At 40.6% G+C, this 24,967-nt stretch overlaps 1 protein-coding gene across 1 annotated transcript in view; it reads right to left on the bottom strand.

The window, feature by feature from the left end:
* SLX4IP (SLX4 interacting protein) overlaps window positions 1–24,967 on the bottom strand; it is a 188,788-nt gene that overhangs the window by 9,681 nt on the left and 154,140 nt on the right. The window contains exons 5-6 of the mRNA XM_003252722.2: window positions 16,405–16,482; window positions 13,018–13,106 (exon numbers count right to left, since the gene is read on the bottom strand). Of these exons, the coding sequence (XP_003252770.2) occupies window positions 13,018–13,106; window positions 16,405–16,482 (167 nt within the window). The remainder of the gene's footprint in view (window positions 1–13,017; window positions 13,107–16,404; window positions 16,483–24,967) is intronic.

Genomic DNA, 24,967 nt, shown 5'->3' with positions numbered 1-24,967 from the left:
ATATAATTTGATGGGAGACCCAACACAATGTGCTGATGGACTGGATATAGAGTGGGAGAAAGAGAAGTCATTGGTGACTCCACAATTGTTGGTTTAAATAACTGGATGAAGGAAGTTGGCCTTTACCAATACAGAAAGTATAGTAAATTTAGGGTCAGGCTTGGGGAATAAGACCAAGAAATCAGTTTTAGGCATTGCTATGGTATGACTGTGTCCCCTCCAAAATTCAAGTGCTGCCAATGTGATGGTATTAAGAGGTGGGGCCTTGAAGATGTAATTAGGCCATGAGGGCTCCACCCTCATGAATGGGATTAGGTGTCTTTATAAAAGGGCCTGAAGGAAGGAGTTGGACCTATTGTCCTTCCACCTTGTGGGGACACTGCTCCTCCTTTCTGGAGCATACAGCAATAAGACATCATCTTGGAGGCAGAGACTAGACCCTCACCAGACCCCAACCTGCTGGTGATTTGATCTTAGACTTCCCAGCCTTGAGAACAATAAGAAATAAATTTCTGTTCTTTATAAGTTACCAGTCTTGGGTATTGTGTTATAGCAACACAAATGGACTAAGATGGTGTTAAGAGTCCTCCTGGATATCTAAATGGAGGTGCCGAGCAGGCAGGTAAGACACAGGTTTTCGGCAGAGGGAGGTCTGAGCTGCAGACACAAAGTCCTCAGAGTCAGTCAGGATGAGCTCTACTGGGAAATGACTTTGGATGAGTAAAAGAAGTTGAGAAGATGAGGAAGATTCAGGAAAAGAGACTATGAGGGAAGCATCAGTGAGGAGGAGAAAAATCAAGATAGCATATTGCTCCTGGAGGCAAGAGAGAGTAACATGGAAGTGAAGAATGAAATGCCAATGAAAGTGACAACTGTATGGACCACTGCTGACTGGTTATGAATGAAAACTGATCACTGGAAGGAAGGTGACTTTGACATAAGCTGCTTTTGGTGAAGTGCTGGGATCCAAGCCTACCTGAGATGGGGTCAAGGGAGAAGTGCAAGTGGCTGCATTGGCACTTCTCCAGTATGGAGGCAGACTAGAGACCGAAGTCTCCAGGAGAAACAGAATGTGAACTGTATGAGCAACCTGAAATTTTCTACAGACCCATTACGAAAGTAAAAGGACACTTTTAAAGGTGAAATTACATTTCAATAATATATATTTAACATCATATAAAATATAATCATAATACATAATCAATGTAAAAAATATTCAGATGTTTTTATATACTAAGTCTGCAAAGTCTGATGTGCATTTTATGCTTAGATTACATTATTTCTGACTTGCCATATTTTAAATACTCCATAGTCAAATGTGGCCAGTGGCTACAAGTACTGGCCAGCACAGGTCTACACAACACCACTTTGGAAGAATTTTGCAGTAAGGGAGAACAGAGAAACGGCGGCACCCACCACTGTCACCCTCAGTACAGCTTGGTGAGGCAGATATTAATACCACATCCCAGGGTCAGATGCTGCTGGCTAGAACCTGGCATGACATGGACACACAGCATGGGATGGTAACGCCCCTACCCATCTGACAAACATGGCCTGTGTTGGGAATGACTTGCAGCCAGCTCTCCAGCAACTGGCTGAAGGCTCTAAGACATTAATATTAGCTGAGGTTGGAGTTTATGGCGGCAGATCTTTGGGGCCACGGCATTAGGTTACTGGTCACTCCAAGAGTCCTTGGGGTGCACCAGCCAATCCCAGCTCATCCTGACCACATGGCCCACCCCATATGATCCTCCTAGTACCCTTCACAGCCGTACTGGAAGCACATGGCAGAAGCTATCCCACCAAACTCGTTTTTAGGATTGTAAAATGTCATGTGAAGGCAATAAAGGGATGAAAAAAAGCTATTCAATGTCATTAAAATTGTTCTCAAGGTAGGACTTCATGAGTTCTGTCTTCATCTTTTGAGAGCTGGATCTGTTTTCTCATGGTTATGTACATGAGTTTCTTCTGATTCTGTTACATTCAACCCCAAATGAAAATAATTAATGGCTGGGCATGGTGGCTCATGCCTGTAATCCCAGCACTTTGGGAGGCCGATGCGGGTGGATCACCTAAGGTCAGGAGTTCGAGACCAGCCTGACTAACATGGTGAAATCCTGTCGCTACTAAAAACACGAAAATTAGCCAGGCGTGGTGGCGCATGCCTGTAATCCCAGCTACTCAGGAGGCAGGAGAATCGCTTGAACCTGGGAGACGGAGGTTGCGGTGAGCCGAGATCACGCCACTGCACTCCAGCATAGGCAAATAGAGTGAAACTCCATCTCAATAGTAATAATAATAACCCAACCAGAATATTTTGAAAGTAGGCAATTCACAGTAGAATATTATAAAACATAGTCTTAGGGCATATTCAAAATGTTACTGCTTCTCGATTCCTCCTAATCACATCTGCTGAGAATGATAACACCCAGAGTTGATCGAATCAGGCTGAGGCTCCTGGCACACGAGTCCCAGCACACAGGTGAAAGGGAGTGGAGTCTAAGGTCTCATGTGCATTGTTGGCTTGTCCCAGGGCCAGCTTCTCAACCCCTTGATGGTTGGTTTCTCATCTACCTTACAGGATTGTTTGGGAAATTTAAATGCAGTGAGGTGTATGAAGCAACTTTGGAAACTGGAGAGTGTTGAACACATTTTCAAATGTGATGCCTTCACAAACCATATGGGGCTGGAGAGAAGGCAAGAATGCCTTGTATTCATGAAGAACTCATGTGATTCTCAAAGTCCTTTTCCCAACATCTCATCTGAGCCCCAAAGAGTATTCATCAGGGCAGGTATTGTCACTATGTGATGGATGAGAAGAATGAGACCCACGAAGACTGAGGCCATGCATGTAGTCAGGGGCAGAAATGAGTCTAGGAGGCCTGCTCCCTGTGCAGTAGTACTCTCTTCACTTTGCCCAATGGCCACAGTATCATTTGCCATCATGGTTAGATATGGACTTACAGAAAGAGAAGAGGACTTTGGCTCCAGTCCCCTCTTGGTCACTACCTGACTGCGATATTTGGACAACTGACATATTCTCTGAGCACCAGTTTCTTCATCTATAAAAAGAGAGATGATAATAATGCCTCTATAGTGGATACTCATTCAGTTCCTGGAAGCAATGCTCAGATTTTGTTTGGGAAAATCACATCTTCAAACCCCAGCCATGTCCATGCATTTCAAGAGATCTTGTTTCCCTACCTGACTCCAGAAATGGGCCTATGGCTCAGACCAATGAAACTACTGAATTCACAAGCCTCAAAGATATGCGTCAGCCACAGCTGTCCTGGCAAGAGGCCTCACCTCCTCCTGCTGGAAGGATACGGACCTGAGGCTGCTGGGACCAACCACCACACATAAGCTGAGAGTGAAGCCAACACAGTGGAATCTGGAGCCAAAGATGGTGAGAAATGGAGTCTTAATGATATTCTTTGTGTCTCTGATCAAGCTGTACCTAAAGTCTGGACTTTTCAGGGGCATGAGACAAAAACTTTCCTTTTTTTTTTTTTGCTAAGCTGCTTTGAGTTGGCCTTGCTGTCTCTTGAAAATGAAAAGGTTCAAGACTGATACAACCTCTTCTCAGGTTTGTTGCACTGAATAGGTTATTGTATGCGACAGCCCTCTGCAAATAATTAAAACCTTTTGCCAACAATAAAAGCAGATTAAAAGTGTAATATATTATCAGCTTATTTGGGGGACATATAATAAAGTATGACACTGGAACCTTTTAATTTATAATGAGACAGAAACGTTACAACCATACTTTACTGGACACCTCATGATTTTCAGGAGCATTGGCAACGTGAAATGTGACACATACGAAATCCTCAGTTAGTTACAGAAAAGCAGCCCAAACAGAGCATGAATGACAATGACCACAATCCCAGACCATGAAGCAACATGGCCGTGCAGAAGCCACCTGTCTTTAAAATGAGGGAGAAGTCTCTCTTTCCTAAATTTCACTAATAATACTTTTAAAATTTTTTGATAATAACGAAGTAAAAAGGGCAAAACAGGTGGGATAGAGTCGCAATGAATAACTAAAAGAAAAGATGGAAACACACAAGTATGTACGTATTGACTCAAGGGAACTGAAGCAAACAGGAGGTGAAATGAAAAGTGGCATTGCATGAATTCCACTGGGACTGAAGTTGTTTTTCTCTAAAGATGACAATGATGATGGACATTTGCTCTGAGACCAAAGGCAAAACACTTGGCACAGGGGCTAGCACCTGGTATGTGAGTCCGCGTGAGACATGCACGAGGCAGACATGACCTTCCCCATTTCAGACTTGAGGAAACTGATGCTCTGGGTGGCCAAGCCATCTGCCCAGTTCCCACAGTGAGGGGCAAGCCTTCATTCCACACGTGTCTGGCCCTGAGTCCGTCCTCTGAGGACTTCACTTCTCTGCCTTCCCATGAAAAGGGCGGGTCTCTAAGGGGAAGTGAGCCAGAGCTGCTGATAATGCTGCCACTTGGGTTAGTAGTGAATACTCTCATTTTCTCTTTAAAATCATTTTTTTAAAAGTTTTCTTTTCTTCTGAATTGATGCCAATGAAGCTCTGTGTAGATTTGGGGGAGCACCCATAAGTGGCTGCAAACAGTATCACCCTAAACATGAAATCGGTGAAAATAATCAAGGAAGTTATTTTGCAGGAAGTATACCTTTCACAGGGATTTTCCAGTTTACATTTACCTACCCTCAAGAACCTAAAAATATATCCTGACCAACCTTAGCCTCTATGCTCAAGTCTCTGGTGCCAAACAAGTGTGACAAACTTGGACATTTTGAAGAATTTATGGTTTTGGGCCAACACTTGACATTGTGAGGCTTATCATCTGTTCTGAGAATTGGATAGAAGCTACTTAACTTTGACCAGAAAAAAACATAAAAATACACATTTTTTTTTAATTTTAAGGAATTCATGAATCATAGGCTAGTAACCCCAGTTTAAAAGTAGAAGGGAAACATCTGTAAAAAATAGAGAAAACATAATAGGAATTACCCCAGGCAGAGTTGGGCCACTTTAGGAGGTTTTCTTGTTAAAAAAAATGCCTTCTCTGACAAAGGCCTGTGGTTGAAAAGCGCCAACACCTGCAGGAAGGTAGACCTGCTCTCTTTCGGGATGATGAAAGAAGGATAATGTCTTTCCTAACATCTCACCTGACTGAGCACGTGGGCCTGAACAGGGACGTGGTGGAGAGAGGTGGGTAAACACGAAGTCCAGCTGCGCAGGGAGTAGGGCTAACCAGAAGAGAGCCCACAGGAGCCCTGGGCACCGGATGGGAAAAGGGCCTAAGAGCTAGAGAGAACACACGACAGATGATTGTCTCATTTCAAAATTCTGCTCTGAGCTGGCCTTCTGCCCAGGGATGTGGAAGGAATAGCTCTTGCCATTTCCCTGGGACATAGATACTAAGGCCTCCTCTTTCCAAGACTCAGAGCTCATGATAGTAACAGCTTTTGTGAACTAGTCTGGGAACCTCATCCCCAGTTATGACACTGTATCCTTGGGAAAATGAGTACTGAATTCTAAATCATCTGCTTACTAATGAACTCTCTGTGCTATCACTGTGGGTGTTCTGATGAAGTTGGGCTTTTAGGAATTCAAGCCTGAGAAGTCTGCTGTCTCTTGATTCCTACGTACTTTAGAGAGGTGACTGGGTTTTTCCTCCAAAGCCGTATCTCAATGTGAGTCTGCTGGCAGCTACTGGAAATCGAAGGTGTTTAGCTGGGTGGTCGCTGCTCCTCCTCCTCCTCCTCTGGATGTTGGTTAACAGAACTCCCACTGAAGGTCACAAGTTTTTGCCTTTAGTGTGTCTCTTTCTCCACCACTGACTGGCTGGCTAAATGGGGGTTTATCACTTAACTCTTTGGTACTTCAGTTTTTATAGCTGCAAAATAAAGTTGAGCTGGCAAGTGGAAAAAATAATTAGGGAGTTGAGTTTCTTGGGAAAAAATAATATAAGCAGAAGGATAGTGTCAGGTATTTTTCTCCTTTCAAGCAGGAAGGAGAAGATTGTACAGCAGTCTGTTAATGTGGTGTTAATTGCATTTAAATGAAGACTTCTTCAGAGAAGAAAGGAAATGATGTTGATAAAAATTAATACTGTATAAGTGCCTTAGACTTTCTATGACTTTTTTTTTTTTTTTTTTTTTTGAGACAGAGTCTTGCTCTGTCGCCCAGGCTGGAGTGCAGTGGCGCCATCTCGGCTCACTGCAAGCTCTGCCTCCTGGGTTCACACCATTCTCCCACCTCAGCCTCCTGAGTAGCTGGGACTACAGGCATCTGCCACCACACCTGGCTAATTTTTTTTTTCCTGTATTTTTAGTAGAGATGGTGTTTCACTGTGTTAGCCAGGATGGTCTCGATCTCCTGACCTCGTGATCCGCCTGCCTCGGCCTCCCAAAGTGCTGGGATTACAGGAGTGAGCCACCTCGCCTGGCCTTCTATGACATTTTAATATTAATTATTTCACTTGCTCTTTAGGAGAACTTGAGAACGCTGTACAGAAAGTATCATGTTTACCTTTGCTTAACAAGTTAGGTGACTAGTGCTCTTGTGAAGCCAGATGACTTGTCTAAGGTCATCAGTGAGTAAGGGGAGAGGCAGTGGTCAAAGCCAGGTCTTTAAATTTTAACTCAAATCCCTTTTCCAGTTGTTCTATTCCCCACCATGTTTTTCCTAATCAAATCTATCATGTAAAGGGGTCATCAGTGGAGATCACGGGCCTCTGCACATGCAAAGATACACTATGAGAAAAAAACCACAAAGGATTGGGGACTGAGATACATCCTATTCCAACTTATCCTATCTAACAATCCTCATTTGTTTAACCTATCCTATTCTACTTCAGCAAAGGGCAGATTCCCTTGCAGGGATGGCAGTGGTGGGAGGAGGCACAAATCATCTTTTTCACAAATACTGCTGGCTAAACATTTGGGAAGATTTCATTATTAAGAAAAGAGAACAAAAATAATTTCATTATTAACAAAAGAGAACTCAGGTTACTGTAATATGCAAGCAAAAGACAATCTTTTAACAAATGATCTCACCCAAGAAATTTTTTTTCTTATTTTCTCCATCTTAGTCTAGAAAAACTAACCAACAGAGGATATCTTCATCCCCACTACCAGCATTTTCAGAGGGTCATCTCTCTGCCAGTCCCTATAAGGGTGGGTGGGGATGGTGGCTATCCAAGGAAAACAGCCCATTGTAGGCCACTTGCTGAGGGTGTGGCCCTCATCTATTCCTTAACTATCTGTTGAACATGTTCTGACCCTTAGCCTTGGCCTTAACTGATTGGAAAGGGACAGGGCAGTCAGCCTTGGGAGGGGGCAAGCGCCATGAGAATTCTTTCACACTAAACAGTAGTGTGACTTAAGAGAAGTGTTCTATTTAGTGCTTAAATATTGTCTCTTGGCAGTATGTCCCACTAATCTTTCTACTTAGATGATGCTGGTGAGGACTAGCCTTGTGTGGCTGATGCAGGTCAGCAGAACCTTGATGGCTATTTTGGCCACAACTGAAATTAAGCATAAGGCAGAGAACCCAGATATCTTAGTGTCATCAGCGAAATCCAGCCGCTAAGGGGCAAAAGAGAGTCTGCTCCCTACAGATGCCTCATTGTCATGTGTGCACTGACGGTGTGGCAGAAGCAGACACAGCTCGGCTGTCCCTTAAACCTAAAGACTATAATTAGCATAATATTGGTCACTACACAGAATAAAAAGGACCTCATATCATAAACTAAAATATATTCCATAAAAGTATCAGAAGAAAATATAAGTATTTATCTAATTTGAAAAACATAACACCAATATCATCGAAAGCAGAGATCATTACAGAAAACACAATTCTGAGGATAAACAATGTATCCTACCATATAGCACTGACATACAAGTGAAAGGAAAACAATAAACTCACTGAGAGTTACTTTCCTTACCAGATAAGAAGTCTTCACGTAGCAGAGTTTGTCAAATACAAAATCATCAGTAAAAACAATGGACAGAAACACATAACTGACAAATAGGGTCCTAGTTAAAACACATACACACGGACCTCAGTTTATTAAGTATGATGTATGAAGAGATACCATCCAGATCATTAGCAGAGACTTTGCGTTCAGAGTTGTGGCTAATTTTTATTTTCTTTATATATATTTGGATTAAAAGCTTTTTTGTACAATGAATATGTACAATATTGGTCATCAGTTATTAGGTAAAATCTAAGTTCATAACATTGTGGAAAATGTGAAATATGAAAACAGCCTCTCTCTACTCAAGGAACTTTCCCTAGTGCTACAGGAATCTCTTGTTAATATCTTCCATGCAATTCACCACTAGAGTTGTTTAGAAATAAGAAAAATAAAAATTTTTAACTCTATGATAGATAATGAAAAACCTAGAAAAGTCATCCACTACTTATTTCATTTTTAAACACAAAAATAGAGAATTCTTTTCTTGAATGATCTGATTTATATTTACGCAAAAGCTCTCTTAGGAAAGTTAAAGGATTCTGTCATGAGGGAACAAACATCAGTGCACAGTCAAATGTTAATTAGCTTATTTCTTCTGTTCTAAAAATATAAGGCCTCTAATGTTAGCTTATAATTTCTATTTACATCTTTCTTAAGATCAAATATAACTACCCTGGAAGTTTTTCTAATCATAATTTTTTAATCTGCAAGAAAATTTCTTCTTTGTGCAAAATTATTTTGTAGTTTTTATTTAGCTACAGTTTTATTTGCTTCCTCCAATAGAAATCCCATGTGAGAAAAGATTTTTGAGATAATTTGATACCCTCCCCCTTGAATGAGAGGAGGGCTATGGTCCACAAAGGGCTGGATTATGCACAGCTGAGGACTATAACAGCCAAGCTAAAAATAACTCAGCCTTCAATAGTTTATTTGAAGTGAAAATGAGTCTAAACTCATTTTCACTTCAATTTTGTATTCAAAAACTAGAAGATTTCTTTACCACTAAACAGTAGTGTGCCTTAAGAGAAGTAGCTGAGTTAGTGCTTCAATATTGTTTCTTGTCAGGATGTCCCAGTAATCCTTCTACTTAGATGATGCTACAGTGAGGACCTAGCCTTGTATGGCTGGCCTACATCTGCAGAGTCTTAACAGCTATTTTCACAACTTGAACCACAACTCAAATAAAGAGTATAAGGCAGAGAACTCAAATATCTTAATGTATATGTCCCCTTGTAGGCAGTACTAGCACTACAAATCATTTTTTAATTTCCAAAAGGATCACAGACTTTGAGAGCTTCGGTTTAAAAGTAAAAAAAGTAGGGCTGGGGGATTTTGGACTTTCCTTCGGAGGAACGGCAGAAGAGATCCAATGGAACCCTTAAAGATACAGGTGCAGAGTGGAAAAATATTTAGGAAAAATGGAGGCCCTATTTGAATGACATTTTTAGGTCACCAGGATATCCTTCAGCAGCCTTGATGTGCCAAACTGTAAGCTCCTTGAGGGCCAACGCACTTTCTTATTTTTCTTTGTTTCCCTGGTGCCTACCAGAGTTCCCAGTATAGAGCTGGGACTTAGCAAATTATGTTAAAATGTGATGGTAAAAACAGATGGGAAGGCTGATCTCCAGAGACTAGAAGGAGTGGCTGTAACTAACACACAATGAAATAGTAGCTTTGTCCTGACCCAGAAATGTCCCAGATATATACAGAGTTCTATGGTTATTTACACAACTTTAACAAAGAAATAATAAATAATTTTAAATTTCCCAAAGGCTCCAGGATGTTACATCTGAGAAAGAAAACAGTTTCTACATAGGCTTTTGGGTTTGTAAATAAGAAAATATTGTTGGAATGGAATGTAGCTGAGTGCAATCAAAATTCACTTTATGTTCTTCATATTTCCAAGGAAAAAAAGGTGAGGAAAAAACAAACCAAATAAAGGTAAAAACTCTCAGAAAGACTCCCCAGTCCTATATCTAGCAATAGGTCAAAAACTGAGGCTACAAGAGTTTTTAGATTTCTTATGAGAAACTCTAGTAAGAAAAATACAGTGACTCATTTCATAATAATGCCCTTTCTTCCCAAAGCACACATCACAATTCCCACATCCCTAGCACATGGGCACTCTGCGTGGAGCTATTGCAACACAGAGGATCTCCCTGCACCAAAGAGTGGACAAGAGAAACGCCAACAGTGACAGCAGGGACAGACCTCCCTGGCGCTGTGGTGCTTAGGGGCAGCGTGGCTGCATTCGCTCTGCTCTGTAAAGGAGGGGGATTACTCCCTTTGTACTGTCTGATCTGGAACAGCAGTTCTTTTGTGCAACCACCTTTAAGAACTGGGGAGCTAAGTGCAGCTGGCTTCCTTGTCTACAGGTTGAAAGAATCCCTTGACAGAGGAGTTTTGAATAGACGCTCCCAGATTTCCTAACAAATTGTCACTTAGACATTGAGAATCCAAAAAAAAAAAAAAGGAAAGGGAATGTGTGCTCTCAAGGCTACAGCACGAGTAAGGCACCCAGGCTATTGCTCAAGTACTAGTTCACTCCCCCGTCACTTCTGTGGCTGCAGAAGAGTGAGTTAAGTCAATAGTTATACAAAAACAACTGAAGTTTATTGCCAAAGAAATCTCTCCAATATATACAGGTACCAATTTTCCCAGCCTTGCCCAGTCAGATGTTCTTGAGAATCGCTATCCAGAGAAAATGAGATGGATCCTGCCCTTTGGTGAATATCCATGTAAAGTGATATAAGAATTCAAAGCTTGAAGGAAGTCCAGGGAATACTCACAGGAGCCTGACATCACTGGCTGTGGGCATTTGAAGTATAGAACAAGTGATAAGAATGCCTCCTCTCAGGCAGAAGGCAGTTCTGGAAGGGAAGGGCTGTTTATTGATCCTTAAATAGCTGAGACATGCAGACTCTGTAGAGGTCAAATATCAATGAGAATTAAACTACAAGACACTTCTGGTGGAAGGATGGTGTAGTTGGCTTGATGGGCCATTTGTGGGAGAGGGACCTTTACTTGACCTGGGTCGTTTATTGCTTCTAGTAACAACAGGCCTGAGGAAGTGGTGGGCTGGAGGCCTGTGAGGAGGGGAGGTGGCAGAGGTGAGCAGGCTAGGCAGAGGGACGCATAGAGCTTGAGCCCAGAGATGAAGCTGTTGAGTAGTGCCAGGCTTTAGCTGACATATGTGGCTGGGAAAATGCATATGTGAAGAGACAGAGGTGGAGTAAATGAGCAACTGAAGAGACAGAAACTGACCACAGCTAAAGACAATCACTCAAAACAAGGAACAAGCCTCATGATGGAAATGGCATTTTCCTCATAAGTTAATGTGGTTAACTCTGGTCATGTTATCGCTGGTTATCAGAACATTTTAAAGATAAAGAAACTGAACTCACTCATGTAAAAGGCTTAGACTGGTGAGATTTTCAGAATGAAAATTCTCAATGTTTAGGAAGTCCTCCAGATTATAGGATTTGTATGACAGCTGGTATAGAAAACTTACATCTGTATAAATACCAAGGCCCCTAAGGGGGATAATATTTCATTTGTATTGAGATGTTTTAATCCCTCCTTAATAATTTAAGATACTAAGTATTAATATTACATATCAGATAGAAGATCTAATTTCTCCTGTATTTCATTTGAAAGTAATAATACTTTCTGGAACAGTTAATTGTTGTTTTCTTAAACCGTAGATCAATTTCTTCCTTGCTCTGAATCAGTTAAGCTATATTATATTTTAGATGTAGGCCAATGGCATTGCCACTTTAGTATTTATTAGTTTACGAAGATAACTCAACATCCTGGAAATATTTCAAAGGACAAACTTAATACTTTTCACCAAATTTGCCTCATTCATTTAATGTGTATTCTTAAGAGTTTGACTGATGGATGAGGAAGAGGAAATATGAACCACACTGGCTGTTGCGAAGGGTTCCTATGCACCAAACGCAGACATCTAAATTTAAATATAAGTTCTCTGCTCTTTACTTTTCCTGGGTCTCTATTCACCCTTGTAGCCTCTGAAACACTCTTCTTATGTATTTATTTAAGATGAGATAAGAAGCTGGTTTTAGATGATGTGGGCCAAATTTCAGATTTCATATGGATTAAAAAATAATAAACATCAAGGGTAATCTAATATTCCCATAAATTATTTTAGAAGCATAATAATCATGTCATACTTCATGGCCCAGTTAATGTCTGTTGGATTTTTTTTTTCTGTTTGTTAAAGATTCAAGTCATATGTCCCTGTTTGTTAAAGATTCAAGTCATAAATCCAAAAATATGAAAAAAGTCTGTGTAGAAGTCAGGCAGACTGGACTGTGATTGCAGCAAACACACACACATGCAACAAGGAGATTCTCCAGTGAACATGTTCAGCTTAAAAGACAAAGCAGTCAGCTGCAATTCTGAGTCAGTTTTATCTATTTGTCTGAAGAGACAACTCCAATAAAACAGAAACAGGCCCTGCTGGAGCTCAAGACTTAGCATGAGAAAAAGGAGACAGAGAAGGAGACAGACAGAGAGAGACAGAGAGAGAGAGAGAGAGAGAGAGAGAGAGAAAATGAACCCTATCAGCTATGAAATAATACACTGGGGAAAAGTACTGGTTCTCATGAAAATGTCAGTGATTCACCATGGAATAAAATTTAAAAGCCACTGACCCCAATGAAAGCCTTCAGTGGAAACATGTGGATTTTGCTCATTTCGCTTAAAGACTTTTCTTTATTTCATTTAAACACTATCATAAGCACCATCACAGCTTTTGTGATGTGTTGCTTTCTCATTTACAATTGATATGGAAAAGGTACTGCTGATTAAAATGGTCTTCAGGAAAAGACGAACAATGCATGAATTAGTTGATATTACCATGTAAAACAGGTAGGGCTTTTTGTTCCCTTAAAACATGTGTTGGGTGCTCATCAGCTGAATGACAACAGCAGACAATTCTTTTTTTCTATTTTTTACAGTAACTCAGCATTTAAGCAGACTTATTTGTTTATAGAATTTTTTCATACTCACCAAATCTTCATTCTGATTTGCTAAAAGATCACGACTGAATGCAAGCTGACTGACACAAACCACAAATCTGTCAGGGAATACACAGAGTTCTGTATAAAATGAAGAAAAACAAGTTTAAAGGTGTCAAAAAACTATAAACACAGAAAGGTTGTTCCAGATTTTTGTTCATTTTAAGTTACTGCAATATGCACATCCATATAAAACACACGTCTCTTCTCTCCTCCCATCCTTTCAGTGTTTGCCGTCAATAGGGCAGGGTGAGCGCAAAGCTCTAAGGAGAGCTGACAAGGCTGCAAATTGGTCCACCTGCGCCCCGGGACCATTACATTGCAGGAAACCCCCAGGCAGAACCTCTGCAGCCTCCCCTCTGGGTCAGTCAGCTGTTTTCTGATTAGAACTCCTATTTGGAAAATAGGATCAATGTTTTCAAAATGAGCATGTAAGACTTTAGAGGAAGAGGAAGAATATTAGATAAAATCTAAAAATGTGACCTATCAATGTATTTCCTAGTTACTTACTTATCATCTCCTTGGTTAGCTAGTCTTAGAGAGGTCCCCGACCCTGGAGGGCAAACTACTAATCTGAAGTAGGCTGGGAAAACAGCAGCTTCTCTTAGGAATTAATGATCCAACTATTAAGAAAATGGTTAAATATACAATAAAGATGGTAAAATTACACCATACTCATACTCATCTATTATTGCTGCTTCTTAAAACAAAACCACTGACTTCCCATTGGGAAAGACTGAATGAATCACTGAACTGGACTCCTCGGCATTCAATGAAAGGAAGGCAAGATGGTAATGACATCTGGATTTTTCCTTCTCTCATCTGTCTGTCCATCCATCCATTTCTTCGCCAGCCTCCAGCTACCCAGGCGTGATGTCTGGAGTGATGCTGAGCTGATGCCAACAGTGTATGTTCCAGGTGGGTTGTACTGCTTGAACATTTTTATGATACACATGTCTGATATTTGTGATAGAAATTAAGTCATTTTTCTAACAAAGAAAGCTTCCCTCTTACCAGAGACCAATTTGTTTTTAAAGATAGACATCATGAATCAGGTGACTAAAGCCTTTTAGGTACACTGCACATGATGGCAATGACTGAGGTAATAAGGTATCTCAATTTGATGCACCGCTTGGAAGCCAAGCAAGAAGGTGTCAATTACATGGACACAGAATTTAAACATGTTAATACCTTACACTACTAGACTAGCTTAAATGATCCCAAGAGGCCCAACGAGTTGTTGTTCCAGTAACAGCTCTCTCCTTATCCCGTCAACCACTGCTGTCTCCTTGGCAGTCACTCTCCCTATTCCAAGTTATCCTATTCAGAATAGCAGGTTAACAGTTCTTAAAAAAGAGCTCCACTCATCCTGCTCAAAAACCTACCATGGCTCCCCAGTGCTCAATATTCAAAGCCCTCCATGATTACGGATTAACCTGTTAGTTCTGGTCTCACTCCCAATTAGTCTTCCTCATGAGGAAAGCCCCCATTTCAGGTGTTTTTCAACTTTGACCCCATGTGGGCATATGATATCTGCCTAGGTGACTAGAGATGGACTTTGAAAAGCCAGAAGAACAAAATTAGCAAAGCAATTAATATTTATTCATTAGTTCTTAAAAGATCTTATTGAGATAAATGGTATATAGCCTTTTTATCATTTTATGGGAGAGAAACTGAGCCACAGAACTCATTATTTGTCCACCTTCCCCCCCAAAAAAATCATAAAATTGAAATACAACAGTTCATTAGTGGATCAGAACTGGAATTCAAAATTATCAGTTCTATCAAATAATTCCTCCATATGTGCATTTCTTCCTCTGAAAAGTAACAATGTTAGAATGGCAGATTTTAAACATTTTGGTGCTGCCAGGTATTAACAGAAAGCAACTTCTGCACCCTTTTGCTCTGTTTAGGTCATTATTGAGAGTTGTACTATTTTAATATTTAATTAAATATTTAGGCAATGATAGTCCTTACCATAAAGGGTACAAGTACAAGGTTAGCTGACTTATTTTACTAGAGAGTTGAACAAAGTGGAAGGGCCTGTTAAGAAAGCAATATATCTAAGGCTGCGCGTGTTGGCACATGCCTGTAATCCCAGCACCTTGGGAGGCCAAGGCGGGAGTACAGCTTGACCCCAGGAGTTTGAGACCAGCTGCAACATAGTGAGACCCCTTCTCTACCAAAAATTAAAAAAGAAAAAAAAAAAGCCAGGCATGGTGGCACACACCTGTGGTCCCAGCTACTTAGGAGGCTGAGGTGGAAGGATCATTTGAGCCTAGGAGGCTAAGGCTGCAGTGAGCCATGATTGTACCACTGTACTCCAGCCTGAGTGACAGAGTGAGACCTTGTCTCAAAAACAAACAAGTAATAGCAAAAAAGAGAATAATATATTCAAGCAGAGTTTACAGTTAAGAAAATGCAGATAATCATGAAGATTCCACAGCAAGCCTCTATACGTTAATTTTTTAAAGTTCCTATATCTTTTTTTTTTTTTTTTTTTTTTTTTTTTTTGAGACGGAGTCTCGCTCTGTCGCCCAGGCTGGAGTGCAGTGGCGCAATCTCGGCTCACTGCAAGCTCCGCCTCCTGGGTTCATGCCATTCTCTTGCCTCAGCCTCCTGAGTAGCTGGGACTACAGGGGCCCGCCACCACGCCCGGCTAATTTTTGTATTTTTAGTAGAGACGGGGTTTCACCTTGTTAGCCAGGATGGTCTCGATCTCCTGACCTCGTGATCCACCCGCCTCGGCCTCCCAAAGTGCTGGGATTACAGGCATGAGCCACCGCGCCCGGCCTCTAAAGTTCCTATATCATATCTTATATATATACTGAAATTGTCCACAGAAGGTGACCTAAATTTTCTTTCCAGTGCTAAGATCAACCTGGAGAATGATCATTAGCTTCTGACTTTACTGTTGCTGGCTGGACAAGTTTGAAATCATATCCTTAGTGGACATCTAGACTTGGGGAAGTGATGGGGGAAAGTGGCCTCATCGCACACCTAGGGAAAGCTCTGAGAGCTCTGGGCTGGGAAAGAGCTTTCTTGTGTACACACCTGCTCCATATGCCAGGGCCTTGGTGTGCACAGACAATACTGAAGTGATTCATAGTTCCACTGTGTTGAGTCACTCTGAAAACTCAAAGAAAGTGCTGAGATGCATCAGGAAAGGAAAGCATGATGAGGCCCAGCTCCCTGTTCTCAGAGAGGCAGTAAACACAGTACAAGGTGGGAGGAAAGAAATCACAAACTTTCGGACACACTCAAGACATCAAGGCAATGAAGCAAGTGGGACCCTCCATTCCTTAATTTTCATCCCTTCTCTATCTAGGGCAAGCAGATTGTGTGAAATGTCTGACAAACCAAGAAATTGGCTTCTTACCATCATTCTGTGTGCTCCTGATGCAGCGAAGGCGTATCCCTCTCTTGAGGAAATAGGCTGTGATTTGAAAGCCATAACCTGTAAAGTGAAAGGGAACATCACTAAGTTAAAAGTTTGTTTGCCACTAAATCTCTGGGGTTCAGCCCAGTGCCTGCCATATAAGACACATTCAATAGTTATTTAGCAAATGAAGCCGGGTGTAGTGACTCACGCCTGCAATCCCAACACTTCGGGAGGCCAAGGCAGGTGGATCACTTGAGGTCAGGAGTTCGAGACCAGCCTGGCCAACATGGTGAAACCCTGTCTCTATTAAAAATACAAAAACTAGCCGGGCGAGGTGGTGGGCACCTGTAATCCCAGCTACTCAGGAGGCTGAGGCAGAAGAATCGTTTGAACCTGGGAAGTAGAGGTTGTAGTGAGCTAAGATCACTGCACTCCAGCCTGGGTGACAGAGCGAGACTCTATCTAAAATAATAATAATTAGTAAATGAAAGAATAAAGGCATTAATAGAGGGCTTCTCTTGAGAGGCAAGGGTGAACATTGCTATCTTGCCTCTTCCAGGAGGCCTGACTATGATGCCTGGCATAGTCCCTAGTCCCTGAAGTGCCTCAGTTACTTCAACTGTAAAACAAAATAAATGAGGTCTAACGTACTTTCAGATGGGATAATTCAGTTGGAGCTTGTGAATAGATCTTAGCCACCTTCTCATACTCACTGCTTATTAGCTCATAAAAGGAAGCAGTTCATACCTATTTGAACATGGATGTATTTTGCCTGTAAATAAATTAATTCAAGTATGTCAAAATCTTTATATAGAATGAGATGACAAGAAATATGACATGAGTAAAAAAAATAACTTCTCCAACTCCCCAGAGTGGCCTCAGTGAAAGAGACAGAGCATAAAGTGTTGGCAAGAATGTAGGACAACTGGAATTCTCACACGCTGCTGGCAGGAGTACAAATTGGTACAGCCACTTTGAAAAAAATGCTTGAGTATCTAAAGCTGAACTTAGGCATGAACATACAGTGTTCACAATGGCACTCTTCACAATAGTCTCAACCTGGAACCAATGCAAATATCCATCAACAGCCAATTTTTTAATGGGGATATAGTCACACACTGAAATACTATAGTGCCTCTAAAAATGAATGAGCTACAGTTACAGGTAATAACAGAAATACACCTCACAAACATAATGTTACACGAAAGAAGCCTGATCCAGAAAAGTAAATGCCATCTATGAAAATGGAGACACTATCATTCATTTTATAGGGTGGCAACAGATTTTCAGATGATTCACAGAAAGTGCCAGCTTAATTCCTTCCTCTCTCCCTTTCTCTTCTCTTCTGGCTTCCCTCTGGATATAAACTACTTTGTTGATGATTTTCCTGAAATCATAGCAAAACTGTTCCTGGTTATCACAATCAGCAGTCAAGTTATTTGGTAGAAGAATCAGAAGCAAAAACTCTATCAGAGCGGGGTGAGGGTCCCCCTCTGTCAAACTGGAGCGGCCAAGAATTGCAGGAAGTAATCTCTAGGACCATCAGATTCTCCAAAGTCCATGACTATGGTTGGTCTGAAATAACTTATACAAAGAATACAATTAAAGAAGTTCCCACTTTCATATTCAGTATCCTTCCGACACTCCTGTAGAAAGACCCAGGACATGAGTGACCGCAGACTTGATGCTGTCTAAACGAGTGATGGCTCTGACAGAACAATTGCTTTAGTCATGCAGATTGTGCAAGAACAGTGACATCTATGAAAGGATAATCTCCGGATTTGCTGAGATAAAATATATTTTTTCCTAACACACTTGAAAATAGATTGCATTTCAGTCATGTGGCTTTCTTCTGCTTAAAATGTCAAACAAAATATACACGCCACTGACATTACTCTGAGTGCTTTAAAACAAATATGTTATTTCTTAGGTCACTGAGAGAATGGAAGCCATTTCTACATCTGTTTATTTGTCCAACTGCTGAGGGAAGAAGTGGAATCCTTAACAATTTGCGACTCACAAACACATATAGCAAAATTTAAAAGTACTTTTCAAGTATTAATTTATAATGCAAGTCTTCCAAAGAACTGAGAAAAATAAGTATAATATCTAAGTTATTCTACCTTTGCTGATCTATAGCTCTAAGTGATTAAGATTCAGGAGGCATGTTCAAAATTTCAAAAATCTTCTTCCTATGCAAAATCTTTAGCAATAAAATGTTATTATCAGGCCCAGTGTGGTGCTCATGCCTGTAATCTCAGTACTTTGAGGGGCCAAAGTGGGAGGACTGCTTGAGGCCAGGAGCTCGAGACCAGGTTGGGAAACATACTGAGACCCCATCTCCTTAAAAAAAATACAAAAAAACATTAGCTGGGCATGGTGGTACATGCCTGTAGTCCCAGCTGCTCAGGTGGCTGAGGCAGGAGGATTGCTTGAGCTCAGGACTTCAAGGCTGCAGTGAGCTATGATCACCACTGTACTCCAGGCTGGGCAACAAAGCAAGACCCCATCTTAAAAAAAAACATGTTATTATCAGGAAGGGGCAAAATCTGAAGTTGATCATGAAAGCTACAGTTTTGAGTCCAGGAAGCCTGGTATCTGAAGATACTACTTGAGTGAGAACTAAATCCTATTTGGACTGCTGAACAATCAAGTCTCAATATGACACCTTCCCCTTTAGAAAAAGAAAGCAGTATAAGGCAGATTTCAAGTGATTTGTTACTGAAATTAGTAGGAGAAATGAGTTTATTGAAACTTTGACCCCTACATCTCCCACCCTAGGACAGAATTAAGTTAAAAGGAATCATTTCTAAATAGCATCTTGTTATTAGTGGTTTCAATGGAAAACCTGCCCAAATGGCACCTACAAGAGAAACAGCAAGTTAAACATGTAAAAAAGATTTGCACCTGCTTAATCCAAATTCCACTGGTCATATGAAACTTTGTTTAAAGAGAAACTTAAGGAGAGATTAAACACAAAAGGTACTATGTCAGTTCTTATGGCAAACTAAATTTGATCTATAAACAAATTATTGCTGCTTGAAACATACTGCACTGAAATGCTTAGAAAGATGTATTTCATTTATTCATAGATAACAGGCAATGATAAAGATACACTCTTATCTTTGCTTTTAATGAAATCGACTTCACAGAGTTCAGGAGGCCACTGAAATTTTGTACTAACCCAGGGCTAAAGCAAAGCTCCACTACCCTTTAAAGCTAAACAGCAATTTGGCAAAGGATCCAAGAGGCCTTTTGCTTTTCCTACTTGGGGCACCAGCTCCCAGCTCGCTATGCTGGTGCTTTAAATGCAGAAAACCCGAGTCAGCAGAGCAAATGGAAATCATAAAGTGATCATCTTTTCATTTGAAAACTACTGGATGATGGTATTAATATTATGAGGCACTTGTAAATCACATTTCAGTATGCCTGTTTTCTTGCTGGCGATTGTGGTGTTCCTAAATCTGAGAAGACTGTCTTTAGACACAAGAAGGGACTTGGATTAGAGGAAGAAAAAGCTTTGCAATAGAAACATCTTACCACCAGGTGTCTGCGGGTATGTGCATTTCCAGAAACAATTGATATTTCTGAATTGCTTAATGTAACACAATCATCTAGTATCAGCAAGATCCCATCTTCTCCCCTGGCCTCCAAGCAGCCCAAAAAGTCTCCAGTTCTTGTGCCACCATTTGCTCTCTGTATGTCGTAAAAAGCTGTTGCACTTCTCCTTATCCTTCTACAAACAACCTCTAAAGCGGCAATGAAGCCTCAAATGATTACTTGTTATCACACTAACTTTCTTCTGGCTTACCTAAGTTGTTCATCAAAAACTATTAGGTCTCTAAAAAAAAATGGAGAGGTGGTCAGTAATGCATATGAGAGAAAGAAAGGACAAACCAGAGTCCTGCTACTATTTTATTTCATATTCTGTCTAAAATAAGCTGCTCCAAAATGGCTCTACTAGAAATTTGCAGTCTTCATAAACAAAAAGGCAAAAATTACGACAAAAAAACTCAAATATGAGTTGAACAAATTCCATCTTGGCTTAGCAAGGCAGTAGATTAGTTTCAAGTAGTACCGTGCTCCAATGAGAAATGGTTTTAAGGGAGTGGTCATTTATTTGGGTTGTTACAGTTCACAGTTCCAAGACACTGAGAGCAAATATTCAATGAGAGATTTTACTGTAAAACTATCCAGCCTCACTTGTTTTCCAGGAGATTCATAGCCAAGGCGACTTGAGCTTCCCCACAGCTGCCAACGGGAGTCTGTGGTCTGCTGCATAACAGTGGGAAGCCCTCTCCCACAGCTATTACGAGACCATTCATGGACGAGCCTGGGAAAATGCCTCTGTGTGGCTTGGTGAGCCATCAGAACCTCCGGGCAGGTGAATTCCACTTCATTGTGGACCCCACCCACCACCTGTGTGGCTCTCTTCCAGCAAAGCCTTCTCCCAAACTACAAGGCGGGCTCAGGAAGACCTATGATGCCCCTCAGTACTTCTCTCCCTGAGATGACTCCTTCATTATTATCATCACTCACACAATCTGAAACATTTCAAACATTCAGAAAAGTAGAAAAATAATGTCATGAACGTCCCAAAACCCACCATCTAGATTCAGTAACAGTTAATATTTTGCCGTATTTCATACACATATTTTCTAAACTGCTTCAAAGTAGACATCATGAAACCTTACTCCTAAACATGTGAGGATAGCTCTCAAACTATAAGGAAATTCTCCTTCATCACCACGACACTATTATTACAACTGAGTATGACATTACCGATCAAATAACCAGCCTATATTCAAATTTCTCCATTGTCCCAAAATGTGTATCACTGATCTGATTTTCCCTTGAATCGGATCCAACCAAAGATCATGGATTTTAAGAGATATATTTGCTTATATCTCTTTTAATCTAAAATAATCTCCCTTTACCTTTTAAAAAAAGAACTCTGAACTTTTAAAGAGATCAGGCTAGTTGTGTTATAGAACAACCCCACTCTACATTTGAATTTTTTTTTTTTGACAGGGTCTTGCCAGGCTGGAGTGCAGTGGCACAATCACAATTCACTGCAGCCTCAACCTCCTGGGCTCAGGTGATTCTCTCACTTCAACCTCCTGAGTAGCTGGGACCACAGGTGCATGCTACCACACTCATCTAAGTTTTAAAATTATTTTTAGAGACATGGTCCCCCTATGTTGCCAAGGTTAGTATTGAACTCCTGGGCTCAAGCGATCCTGCTGCTTGGACCTCCCAAAATGCTGAGATTACAGGTGTGAGCCACTGCACCCAGCTAAGCTATTTTTTTTTAACCTCAGTTGCCTAAACACAAAATTTCAACCTGTATGCTCTTTTAAAATGCCAGCCATTTATTAATTTTGACTTCTCCTTTAACTGCTATAGGAAATTACAGGTTCAAACTAAAGCTATAATGACAATTCAAAGACTGGCATACAGATGACTTGAAAATTTGGTCCTAATGATAATTTCAAAGAAATCAAATTATGGATTTGTAGATAGTTAAAATTTTGGTGAAGATAAGCTTACTTATGTAGGTTGGATAGTGGTCTGATATTTGCTTTAAGAAAGGGCACTTTGTCACAATCAGATTACTGTGTGCTAACCCGGAAGCAGCTCTGCATTGCACGCCAGTTCAGACATGTGACTGTTTCCAGTCTGAAGTCATGAGTCAGTTCTCAAGCTTGGTTGTGATTTAATAAGAGGATAGGAAGAAAGAGGCGGATACCAACTGAGTACTGACAGTATCTTGGGTATTAGACTAGACTAGGAACATATAACATATTTAAAAGATGAAGAGGCTAGGCACAGTGGCTCACGCCTGTAATCCCAGCACTTTGGGAGGCCAAGGTGGGCAGATCACGAGGTCAGGAGATCGAGACCATCCTGGCTCACACGGTGAAACCCTGTCTCCACTAAAATCAAAAAATTAGCCAGGCGTGGTGGCACGTGCCTGTAGTCCCAGCTACTTGGGAGGCTGAGGCAGGAGAATCGTTTGAACCTGGGAGGCAGAGCTTGCAGTGAGCTGAGATCACAGCACTGCACTCCAGCCTAGGCAACAGAGTGAGACTCCATCTCAAAAAAAAAAAAAAAAAAAAAAAAAAAAAAAAAAAAGATGAAGAATATGTGTGCTTTCAAGCTATTTCATTAAGGAAAAATGAAGTTGTAACTCATTACATCCCAAACTGTGTCACTCAGAAAGTTGCACCTTGTCCTTATCAAAAGGCCTAGGGTAGAAAGGGTAGGGAAATCATGAGTTTGATGCTGTCACTTCAAACACGAAGGGAGACTAAGTATGAGATGGGGCCTGTGAAAAAGCCTTGATGGGGCCTTTGGAAACATGTTATGGGTCCAAGTGTGACCTCCTCTATTGCTGGTGATGGATGGGGTTGGAGAAAGGGGTTGTTCTGTGGGAACTGAAAACCAAGAGTCCTGTCCCAAGTTTAGGAATATACATACAGGATCCTAGTCTAAGACCACAACTGGGAAACAATTTGGGTGGGTAAGTGGAATATTTGATCCCAGGCTAAAAATTTCACTTATTATCCAAGACATTTAGAGATTCCAAAAAGGTTCCCTTGAGATAACATTTCATGTCCCTAAATAAGGACAGTACTAGACTCTGAGTCACAATAAAGCTATGACTATTTGATGCCAAAACAAATGGAGCATGAAATGTTTCATGAAAAAAAAAAAAACTGTGAACAAAATCATTATTTATAAAATAATTCTTTGGAGCCAAATTTATTTAGAAAAAAACACACATTTTCTACCTGTCACCGTTTTGACTTTGTAGGTAATGCCAGAGGACACATGTGCTACGAATTTCATTTTCTATGGGATCCATCAGAGATTGTTAACATGGAATAAGCCTTTTCAGAGCAGACAAAAATTAGAATAAAACAAATTGAGAAATTATCACTTCGGATTTCTTCCCCATATTGCTTTCCCACTTTTTTGTTTATTTAAAAAAAGGCCCTTAACATTAAATATGAAAACCGTGTTTGGATAACACGCAAGCATAGATGAAATGATATTCAAAACTATGGTTCCCACAATCATAACTCTGCCAGGCCATGCATAATGATAAGAATAATATAATACTATGTACTTATAAAACTCAAAGTTCTTTTTAAAACGCTTCACTCATCTTTAAATAACTATACATAAAAGAAACAGATTTTTAATAAGCCCTCTAAATGAGGTAGCTGGTTGTTTGAACTATTAGCTGTTCAAGCAGGCCCCTCTGCAATAGATTTCAAATTTCCTGTGCCTACAGAGGAACACCAGATGAAGCATATCCTCTGTGGCCTCCCTGTCTTGCAGGGAATCCATTTCAACTCTGAGATTCTAGATCATGTGCAATGAGAAAAAGAGTTCACGAACCACTGGACTATTCTAACAGGATCATGGACCGAAAGGACAAGAAACAACCTTGGGAAGTCTCCTAGTTCATTTCCTGTTTGTCAGCCAGGACCACATTAAAACCATCTTTTAAAAACAACACCAAAATGCTGAGTGAGAAGATGCTATACCTACCTGTGTGCCACTTTATCTGTCCTTTATGTGAACTGAGGTTGCAAACTTAATGCCTAAGGGGTAAGACAGGTAACAGGAAAAGGGCTGGGTTCTGACTGGAAAACTGGAGAGAGCTCAGGGCTTGTTTAAAGGGGACAGCAGTGATTTTCAAAACCATCGGAAACTGGGGCATAGGGGTACCAGAAAAGCTGAAAATCCAAGTTTTTATGTGAAATCTCTTCAAATTTTAACTTTGCAAACAATTCAAACTTTTAAAATATATTGTGTGGTCCAAATAATATGTCTCTGAGAGCCAGTGTAGCTTTATATTGTCAGTTTGCAATCTTTAATCTAAATTCCTCACACTTCAGTTGAATTTCTTTTTTGTGTGTCTTCGGCAGAGCTAAAGGAAAGCTGGCCACTACCAAATGCTTGAAGATAGGTATTCAGTTTCAATTTAGTCATTTATTCTAAGCTAAATAAACCCAGGTCCTTAACCTTACTAAACAGGGCATGTTTTTCTACGTTAAAGTCATCTTTCTGACTCCTAGGTCTGACATTAAAGATACTCAGCCGGGCGCGGTGGCTCATGCCTGTAATTCTAGCACTTTGAGAGGCTGAGGCAAGTGGATTGCCTGAGCTCAAGAGTTTGAGACCAGCCTGAGCAACACAGTGAAACCCCATCTCTACTAAAATACAAAAAATTAGCCGGGTGTGGCAGCATGTGCCTGTAATCCCAGCTACTCAGGAGGCTGAGGCAGGAGAATTGCTAGAACCCAGGAGGCAGAGGTTGCAGTGAGCCGAGATCGCGCCACTGCACTCCAGCCTGGGCGACAGAGCAAGACTCTGTCTCTAAAAATAAAATTTAAAAAAAAATAAATAAGATAAAATAAAATAAAATGATACTCAAGGGTTTGACTCAATATGGGGGAAAATGAAAAGATGATATAATTTTAGAAATCATTAATTGTATAAATGTGTGGGATCTGCATTAAAAAATTACAAAGCTTTCATAATTAAT

Source organism: Nomascus leucogenys, chromosome 11 (assembly GCF_006542625.1).
Source record: "Nomascus leucogenys isolate Asia chromosome 11, Asia_NLE_v1, whole genome shotgun sequence".
Lineage (NCBI taxonomy): Eukaryota > Metazoa > Chordata > Mammalia > Primates > Hylobatidae > Nomascus > Nomascus leucogenys.
Note: the sequence above shows the minus strand (reverse complement) of the source record. Positions and strands in the feature narration are given on the sequence as shown.